The sequence below is a fragment of the Aulostomus chinensis genome, chromosome 11, assembly GCF_037954235.1.
Source record: "Aulostomus chinensis isolate RoL2024-O1b breed Wild chromosome 11, RoL_Achi_v1.0, whole genome shotgun sequence".
Taxonomy (NCBI): domain Eukaryota; kingdom Metazoa; phylum Chordata; class Actinopteri; order Syngnathiformes; family Aulostomidae; genus Aulostomus; species Aulostomus chinensis.
In genome coordinates this window covers 11,344,822-11,354,887 of record NC_141330.1, presented here as the reverse complement: position 1 = coordinate 11,354,887, position 10,066 = coordinate 11,344,822, and the positions used below count along the sequence as shown (strand labels likewise).

Genomic DNA, 10,066 nt, shown 5'->3' with positions numbered 1-10,066 from the left:
GGGAGCTGCTGGAAGCTGCTGGAAGCTGCTGGAAGCTGGTATCAATGCTGTCAGATCATATCAAGGAGCCACTGGAGATGAGCAGCATTTCTGTTTAATGCAGGATCAAATGGAATGTAAACAGTTCATCATGCAGCTGAAACAATCTGGTGATGAGGAAAAACAAACACAACATGGATTTAATATAAAGCTTTTATTCATTTTGAAAAATACACTTAGTATTGGTATTAAAAAGTGACCCACCAAGCTCTGAGTCCTTCAGTGTGTCCCTGACAGCAAGCAAAGATCAACATGGTGGGACTGAATAAAAGGTTAATCTGGACGTTAAGGTGGACGTTAGGAGCGTTATGCAACAGGTTGATTAACACTATGACTCAGGTCTGAGAAAATGAATACAAGATATCTGGAATGTTTGAAAATGAGAAGATGTACTTGGAAAAGCACAAAAAGGTGTGTATTTGCTAATCTACCAAGCATGACAGGATCTATGTCACTAGACACCAATTAAGAGTAGCATCTATGATGTTGTTGTGGTCTGCTGCCCAGTCTTGCTCTGGCTGAGGGAGGAGGCGATGTAGCCAATCAGAGTGAGGTATTCCTGGAAGCTGACCTTTCCATCCTTGTTCTCATCCAGTCCACGTTGCATTTCCTTAATGGCAGAGGAGCTGTTTGTGTCCTGAACAAAAGAAGCAGACGCTGTAGATCTTAGCAGCTCCTAACAAGAGCATGGTGATATGCTAAACACCAGGGGGCCCCAAAGTGGGCCTGCCTGCAAGATATAAAACAGACCATATAAAAATAAAACAGGCCTAGTTAGTAGATTGTAATGATTTAATCAGGCAGTAGAGTAACAGTACATTTGTTGTCTCCTGTTTTGATTGTTGAGTTATCTGCACTTGACCTGTCATGTCATGAAACAACCTTACTAGAATCCATCTCAGTGAAATATGTGGCACGAAGTTATTATTCAATTTTCTAAAAGCTTAAATAACACAGAGGGAAGAGTGATGGTGGACTTTACCTCCATTACACCGCAGAGCTGTTTCTGTATCAGTTTCTGAAAGGTCTTTGAATCGAGGTTTTCCTTTCCCCTGGAAGACTGAAGAAATGTGGTCACAACCGTCTTAATGGCTGACTCCATATCTGGGGGGGTAAAAGCAGAAACTATTGAGAGCAGGGTGTGGTGAGGGGAGATACGGCCGTATCTTAGACATGAAGACCTCCTGCCTTTCCTGAATGTCATTGCTATGAAACTATGTTTACACTGTCAGGTTCAAATCCGCTTTAATTCCATTAGATGCTGTCAAAGTCCAGTCAAAATATTTTACTTCATTTGTTACAACTGACAAAGTCAAAAAGTCAGTGAAATCTCAAACTGGCAGGCTACACTGTGATACCCCCCCCCCCCCCCCCCCAACTCAGCAGCTCAGAAAGGTGAGACACACAGGTGATGTCAGCATAGACGAGGAAGTGAGGAAACATGGGGAGAGGAAAGAAGCCAGCCTGGAGTTACTCTGAAGTAAACAGAGCGAGCGAGGGAGTCATGGAAGGTTGAGGACGAGAGACTCTGAGGTAAACACAATGGGAGCTGTGATCTCTGACCGCGGCCATCTGATCCTCAGATGCCTGCAAGAGGCCACAGGTTCAGGTTACGTCCTACTGTCCGTCTGCTGCGGCACACCTCCTCACCCACTGTAGGTGCACTGCTTCTGCATTAAAGTACAGTTAGAGCTGGAAAACTTCCCCAGCCTGTCAGCCAAGAACTAAACAAATCAACCTGCTTGAATGGAAACATCAAATCCTGCTCCTACTGAGAGAATCAGAGCCACGAGAGGCTACAACCTTGGCTGATCCTTCGAGATATGCACGTTTTTATTCGTCTATTGTTTAAAACGCTCAGTGCAGCTCAATTTTTATTGTTCAGCAACGGGTTTAGTCATCCGCTAGTGATCGAACGAGGTCACAAGTTCTTCAATTATCTGCATAACCAAAAGAAAAGATCAAACATGCTCTTTCATGCATGACTGTGTAGCAATCGCTCAACAACTTGGCTGGATACAGGCAGAGCAGTCTGGAGGGATGGAGATACGCATATTAAGTCTAATTTGTTGTGGTAAAGAATAAGATCCTCTTTCGTATGCCCTCTTTTTCAGCATGGAGATGAATGCTGATATGTAGTAATAAGTGTGGTTTACTGGTAACCAGATGGAGTGGAATAATGCAAACATTACTGTTCAAAACATTTTGTGACTAATGACCCCAACACTGGACGTGCATTTTTTTTACACAACGCTGCACCCAACATGGCGACACGTTACAGCTGCAAAAGCCTGACAGAACTACTGATTTACATCGAGCAGTTTTGGTTTCAGGAGCTATTAATGATAATTTTCATTTAGCACCTGTGTTTCTCTTACAACTCAAAGTCAGACGTGCTCCTCTTACAAAAGCAGGAACAACAAACAGCTGCAGAAGATCCCAGCACACTGCTGTTGGGGATGTGACAAAGAAATATGAATGAAATCTCTTCCGCTCATTGTGAACTTTAATTTGATTGCACCATTTCTTGTTACAAAAGAGTATCACGATCCTCTAAGACAGTGCATTTGCTTCTTTTGTCTTCCGCAGGATACAGAGCATGTATGTGAAACACAATTGGAAAAATACATGCTCATAACTGTGGTGCAACATACAGTATTTACATATAACGAACATCCCTTGCATTCAAGCACTTGCCGAACAAGTTCACTCAATGTTCATTTGGCTCATCTCCAACAAGTAAATCTCTCTCAAAGTCTATGGAGTTTGCATGTGTGACAACATTACAGCGCTGCAGGGAAGACGCATGCACGTCACTCAGTGTTGCATTTCTATGTTTTTTGCAGCAGGTCCACAAAGCTTTTCTCATCATGCAACAATGCAGTCCTCCATATTTAAATGAGATCATCTCCATACAAACAGCTCTGTTTTTTTAGCCATCTGCTAAAACGAATGTGGATAAATCGCTTCATCGTGAAACTTTTCTAGACTTCCCAGATGTTTTCAGACCAAAATCATCAAATTCTGACAGTGAAAGGACTCATTTCATTGGAGTTTAATGACGCCCTAAACACTACAGCAACCATTTTAAAGTAACAGGAGTCTTTTGACTGGGATATGCTAACACTTACCACCTACAACCATCCACTGTGCTAAGCTAAGTGGCTGTCAGCCAGTCTCTGTGGGTCCTGGCCCCGTAATGCACGCCAAAAGGAGAAAAGGGTAACTGTGTTTGTATCTGGCTCTTGGGAGGAAAAAAAAAATCCCCAAAAGTTGTCATCGTCGTTTCAGGTGGGAATTTTTGAGGATCAATGAAACAGCCTTCTCAGGTCAAACTGGATGCACTCTGCACATTGGTCTGCACACTCAATCATCCCAACAATGAGCAACACAGAGACATGATTCAAGCCAGAGGAGGCGTTAGCATGTTGCCACTCCCTTTTCATGTTTTGCTGTCTCACCAAACAAGATCGCCATGGCAACTGCTTGAAACAAATAAAATGCATGAATGAAGAGTTCAGGTAAAGATGATTGGTATTCATCAGCGTGTGGTGAGGCCTCGCTGCAGGATCTCTAGTGAGAACTGGAAGCTACTGAGGGTCAACGGTGGCCGCGGTTTGGTTAATAATGATGAGTTCTTGGGGCGGTGTTGTTGAGTAACAGTAGAAGTTCCCCATCTGACACAGATGTTACACCTCAATGCACACACTCCGCACCTACACCAGCCAAACACACTGAGGCATACAGAGCGAGATGGCCACACACACACACACACACACACACACACACACACACACACACACACACACACAGACACATATCTGAAGAAGCTCTGCAACAATTAGGACTTGCGCTGCATTAACCTAATTACTGTGTGAGTGAGAGCAGAACACACTCGAGTTCAGGCAACAAGGATTGTGTTTCATGTCTCCTTGTGAGGCCACACACACACACACACACACACACACACACACACACACACACACAGACACACACACACACACATATAGTGGTGCACATACAACTTTTTCCTACATGCTAGTAGGCATCTGTCATCAGCATGCTCTTCATTATTATTTAATAGGTTACTATAATCGTCTCAACACCTTCTGAACACAACAGCATGGATGCAGGCAGACTTGTGTGGGCGCGTGTGTGTGCGTGCGTGTGTGTGTGTGTAGCCCATTTATTAAAATAACTGTCAGGTCCCCATCCATTAGCGTCTCTTCTGAATGTAATGAGATGAAATTGAGGAGGGTTCAGTCAGAACTGGAGACTTCAGGCCACAGAAGGCTGGCTGGGAGTGTGTGCTGACTTCACAGCGAGCTGCTGCGTCTCAGCACATGCTCCACATTCCCATTCAGAGCTTCCAGCTGGTGATTATAATAACTCACAACTGACAAATGCCCATGTGAAGTCCCATGTGCAAGACTGATCGATTTTATGACATTTCTTTTTCTAAAGAATAGAGAAGAAGAAGTTATTATTCCAAGAGAAGAAAAAGAATTGAAATGCGGCCCATCATCACTTGCAGTCTGGTTTCGATCAGAAAGACACAAACATGTTTCCCCTTTTTTAGCAACCTGAAGATAATACAAAGCAAAGATTAGAGTACAACATCAATTATTTGGTATGATATATATATAATTCTTCAGCTTTCATGTTTCTGCCCTCAGCTTTTATCTCAATAGCTTCAATAGCGTCCATGTCACTGACTAAATAGACACGCCTGATTGTAGGAGTTTTAGTCTTTCTTTGATTTTATATTTAAATCATTTTACTTTGAAATATCTCAAATACAGGACGCATTTAACTCCCATAAAAAGAGGTGCACCTCCCCCTAATAATAGTATCTGATACTTATTTCGACTCATTAGGTCACATAACATGTAAAAATTGTAAATTGCATATTAAATGGAAGAAAAGTTACAAGATAAATTGAATTGGGCCCTTTTTTTCTAATGTTTAATTTATCTATTATTTTGGAGAGCCGTTTCATCACATATAAATGAAACCATATGAAAAGTTTAGAAGGAACAGGGGGAGGGGGGAAAAAAGTCACTTTTAGCTGGAGCCGCTCAACTGAAATGACCCCGGCACTACCGTGCTTTTCGTAAAAAGAAGAGAGAAAAAAAGCATGTTACATCACCAGTTGTGTAGTAGTCTAATATAGAGCAGTAGTAAGTGCAATATTTATACTTTTCAGGGGAGAACAGGCTAAAGAACCATAAAATGGAGAGATACTTCTGGTACCTGAACCAGGTCCAGGTCTGAGCTCCACCCTGCTCGGTTTGTTTGCTCAAGGTGTGACTGACTCACTTCCTCCATGAGCATGTTACCTGTCATCGACCAGGTAGCTATGTCTCCTCCGCACCATTAAAGGCTACGCCGGGTCGAGTCTCGCTACCGGAGTCTGATAATAACGTTAATAATTCAGACTGAAAGGACCGGTCTCGGACGCTCTCAGCGGGACTGCTTAACGGGGCGATAACGGCCTGTACGGGCGCGTGTTCCAAAACTACGCAGCGTCGTGCGTAACGGAGACGATTTGGGCTTGCCCTTGTCCCACATTTACATTTAGCCCTAACTAATCTTGGCAATTTGTACAACGAACCGAGGCAGGACTGACACACAGCGAATGAATAAGTAAACGTGACTCGGGACTCCGGTTTCCCATGAAGTGTAAAGGGACAGGGTTTAGTTTACCAGGGACAACCCGATCCCCGTGGTCACCGAGCTGGGGGATGACAAAGGAGACGCTCCCAGATGATACAACATTGATGACGCGGGGAAGCGAGTTGAAAATGCTAATTCTCAAAAACAGAAAACACGTTTGAGAAGTAACATGTCAAGTCAGATGTAACAGTAAAGACTCACCGTTAGGACGAGCAAGACGACACGAGGCAAGAGTTCAGCAGCTGCTCTCCTTCGCTCTCGCAGTTAGATCCTCCTCTTCAGTCTAGATTAAGCAGCAACACATATCTTTTCCGTGATTTAACTTGGCTCTCAAGCCAACTTTTTTCTTTTTTTCTCACTGTCATAGGGCGTGTGCTTGGGCTAGAAGGAATGTGGACAGGGGCGCTGCTGGAGCAACACTTCTCAGCAACATTTTGTTAACAACACCAAAAACAAAAAACGAAACAAACCTGAACATGCAGTTGACTACGTGTAATTTGTGGCACGTCTGCTTTCAACCTGCACATTAGAGTTTTACTGTGCATTTTTAATATGTAGTTCATGCATACGTGTGTGTGCGGGTGTGTGTGCAAAGCTTTTGCAACAGACTGATGTACTGATGCCACACCCTGAAACTCCTCTCAAGAATTGAAAGATGGTGTTCATTAGGAAGGAGCAGCAGGAGTCAGGCAAGTTTTCACGTTTAATTCTGATTTTTTTCCTTCCTAACGCTGTCCACAATCCAGGCTCATCCCACCTCTGCTTGCTCCGTTTACGGAAAAATGAACTCGGTGCGTTTTCGATAGATAGATGTATACTTTATTGATCCCAGAGGGAAATTCAGTCAATTTTCCAAACATCACATCAGTCAGAAACACAGAAGCAATACACCTTTTTTTGTGACGTTCACCATATATGAATCTAGAGGTCATTTCTTAGGACCAAGACGTTCTCTTATAATCTGTTAACACGTGAAAAAATGTGATTTTTTTTACAAGCTTATATTTAACTTATATGCATGACAAATTGACATTTTCTGTATTTATTTATTTTTCACCAACTTTTCCAGGTATGGTTTATTCTATTTTCCAGTTCCATGGCGTTTCCTGTTTTTTTCCTGATGGTTTGCACCCTGACATTGATGCGCATTCTCCCTCTTCTCCTTTTGACCCGTGAGCACAGGCAGCTGTGAGTGCTTGTGCGTGGGAGACAGACAGAAAAGGGCTACTATACCTGAACTTGTCCATGAATATTCTGTGAGAGTGTTTGTGCCAGCTTGGCTCCTGCTCATGGGAATGGGATGAAACGAAAGGCAGACTGGAAAAGGAAAAAAAAACAAAACAAAAACGTAGCATTGCGCAACTGAAAACGAACTTTCGGGTGTTTTCCATTTGGCAGATTTCCCAATTTTTTTCCATGGCAAGTTGTTACAATACTGTATAACTGAAATGGTTTACTGAGGGTACGCTATTGGCTGAATCCTCCATGCTTGCTTGCTAGATGCCCAATCAGCTGCCAGAACTCCAGGAAGTTGAGCTCTCCATCATTGTTCTTGTCCAGTGATGTCATGAGGTGGTCAATGGCTGCAGGGTCAGCGGCGTTCTACAGGAAAACAGGAATGTTTCAAACACTCATACCGGTGTGTGGAAGTACAAACCCAGTTCGATCCAGTTTGTGACTGGTTGTGTGTGCAGGAACAGAGGGGAAGTGGCACCGCTGGCATCCACACTGGATTCATGCAGTGAGCGGAGATGACTTGCAGTACAGGGATCTTTGGCGTTGTCGCCATCTAGTGGTCACAGCGATTATTCCAAGCGAGCTTGTGGAATTTTCCACATTTGGAAGCGACAGATCAGTACTCCTCACTGGCCTGCAGAATGACTGTGTTCTGCTTCTGTGTACTGGCAGCACGCAGACAGCTGTAGTGATGAGGGCAACGGGGCTTCTTTTATGACAAGTTAGTTAATTGTTTGTGTGGGAAAATTAGACATTATGTGCAGAGTTTATTCTAATTCATTCACAGGCAGGAGTGGAGGAGGAGGAGCACTGTGACTCAACTTACAGTTAAAACACTCTGTAACAGAACTAAACTGACCCCTTTGAAGACGACTATGACTAACTCCTAATTATATGTTTTATAATGACATGGGCCAATGTGGCATCCAGATGAGACCCATTTTGGTCTGCCCTGATGACGTTTTTTGTTTTTTTTTTGTTTTGTTTTTTGCTTAATGTAAGATGTTGAAAAAGGAATGAGAGGTTCCTGAATGTGCTGTTACTGTAGAAGCTCTTTTAATAGTGAATCTGAGTATTAGCTCATCTACAGGAGGGAGCACTCCTTAATGCAGCGTGTTTGTGCTGAAGACATTATCTTTGTCTTAAAATAGCAAAAAAAAGTCTTATATGTACACACACACACACACATATACACATACGCACACACACATATATACATAAACGCGCACAGACACATATATATATACATACACATACATATATACATATATATATACATATATACACACACACACACACACACACATATATATACATTACACTTCACACACGTCGCCTCACAGCAAGAAGGTGTTCCGGGTTCGATTCCCGGCTCCCTGACAGAATAATTAGAATTGGGATAGTAATGGAATGTTATGCTAGTATCTAATAATAATTTAAGTATCTTATATTAGAAAAGCAACATGAACAAACCGCAAAATAGAATATTTCTGTTAAGATTTACCCCGGGAACATTTGATTACACAAACACAACTCCCACACACACGTCTACCACTGCAAGTCTTACCTTGACAAAGTTAGGGAGCTCTGATGTGACCAGTTTCTGGAACTCGTCTCTGCTTAGTGTGTCAGAGGAACCATCACTGGCAGCATACACTTTAAACTGAGACACCAGTACACCGATAGCAGACTCCATCACAAACTGGGAGACGCAGGAAGGAACGTGTCAGGAAAGAGAAAAATTACAAATAATAATATCAATGAAATATTTCCAACGGACTGAAACTGGATCACAGACTCACCAACTAAGTTTTCCCAGTAAAGAGGCTGAACTGAGAGGATCTGAGCCCTCCTGGTCTTTTACTACCCATCGACCCCCCCACAATAAATCATTCACCAATGCTTCTTTTACTGATTCACAGTTTGCATCATTCACACTATTCATTGTTCGGTCAAAATGTAACCCATGTTTCCACTGACCTCTGTCAGTGACTAGTTTGCATGTGGAGATGAGACCCTCTGGCAGGAGCTCCAGATTAGTGGGTGAATCATCACTTTCAGGAAAAGGGACAGACTAACTCAGGCTGAGTTTGGAGGGAAAACATATCACAGTATTTGTGCACAAATGGTTTAATGTTTTGCCTAGTTTATGCCAGTGCATGTGTAAGTGCCTCACTTTTTTTTTTTAGTTAGAATAAAAGGTAAAAATGTGGATAAAATGCTGCAAAGAGCAAAAAGTAAGTCATAAATTCAGAATAATTGTGCAGTCTGTGTTGCAAAAACTTTGAGAACGAGGCACCTGAGGTTTCCCCTCAGATGAGTCTTATAATTTAAGCCGAAGCTGTAACAGGAAGGATGTGCACAGTTAGCGTATTAGGGAGGCAGTTAACGCTAACAAGCACAATGGCTTCATCTCCCAAACATTCCTACACATGGTTTCCTTTCTCAACTGTATAAGACACACAAACACACACATAACTAAAGCAGCAGCATGCAGTTCTCTCCCTTCAACTCCCCCAGTCATCACCGAGGAAGAGGACGCTGTGATATACTTCAGAGGATGAAGAAACCCGAGCATCAGGGCTTTCAACGCCATTTGTTTCTTGTTCATTCTCTCATAGTTAATGTGATAGATTAATAGAAGTGAGTCCATTAGTGTAATATAATACATATTTTTAATTTTTTGATTTTTTTTGTGTGTAATCCACACAAACACAGAGCATCAGAAACACTGCCGGAGGTAATGAAGAAGGAGGGATATACTGTACAGAATCAGCCGAGACTGAGTTGGCAGAAGACACTGGAGCCACTGCGCCTGACTGACACATTGCTTTCCTAACACTTTAAGACAAAATGGGACAAACATATAAATTGACTGTTTAGGCATCAATATTAAAATAACTAGGCGGCATGGTGGTGCAGTGGTTAGCACTGTTGCCTCACAGCAAGATCGGGATCTTTCTGTGTGAGTCTGCATGTTCTCCCTGTTCCTGTGTGGGTTCTCTCTGGTACTCCAGCTTCCTCCCACAGTCCAAAGACATCAAGAGGGGACGAGGCTGATTGATACTCTAAATTGACCGTAGGTGTGACTGTGAGTGTGAATGGTTGTCTGTCT

At 42.7% G+C, this 10,066-nt stretch overlaps 2 protein-coding genes across 2 annotated transcripts; both read right to left on the bottom strand.

Moving 5' to 3' along the window:
* Positions 1 to 174: 174 nt before the first annotated feature.
* Positions 175 to 6,082, bottom strand: LOC147253318 (protein S100-A16). The gene is made up of 3 exons (XM_086218445.1): positions 5,917 to 6,082; positions 1,022 to 1,143; positions 175 to 676 (listed from the first exon to the last, which is right to left on the bottom strand). Exons 2-3 carry the CDS (start codon positions 1,139 to 1,141, stop codon positions 518 to 520), a joined length of 279 nt encoding a protein of 92 aa, XP_086074571.1. The 5' UTR covers positions 1,142 to 1,143; positions 5,917 to 6,082; the 3' UTR covers positions 175 to 517.
* Positions 6,083 to 6,629: 547 nt separating this feature from the next.
* Positions 6,630 to 8,648, bottom strand: LOC147253317 (protein S100-A11-like). Its single transcript, XM_086217204.1, has 2 exons — positions 8,519 to 8,648; positions 6,630 to 7,317 (listed from the first exon to the last, which is right to left on the bottom strand). Exons 1-2 carry the CDS (start codon positions 8,645 to 8,647, stop codon positions 7,183 to 7,185), a joined length of 264 nt encoding a protein of 87 aa, XP_086073330.1. The 5' UTR covers position 8,648; the 3' UTR covers positions 6,630 to 7,182.
* Positions 8,649 to 10,066: the final 1,418 nt, after the last annotated feature.

Bases quoted from the DNA above. Each gene is read 5' to 3' on its own strand.
- LOC147253317 (XM_086217204.1), bottom strand. From the start codon at position 8,647: ATGGAGTCTGCTATCGGTGTACTGGTGTCTCAGTTTAAAGTGTATGCT. The intron at 7,318-8,518 runs GTAAGACTTGCA...GTTTTCCTGTAG, and splicing joins AGCTCCCTAACTTTGTCAAG to AACGCCGCTGACCCTGCAGC.
- LOC147253318 (XM_086218445.1), bottom strand. From the start codon at position 1,141: ATGGAGTCAGCCATTAAGACGGTTGTGACCACATTTCTTCAGTCTTCC. The intron at 677-1,021 runs GTAAAGTCCACC...TCTTTTGTTCAG, and splicing joins AGCTCTGCGGTGTAATGGAG to GACACAAACAGCTCCTCTGC.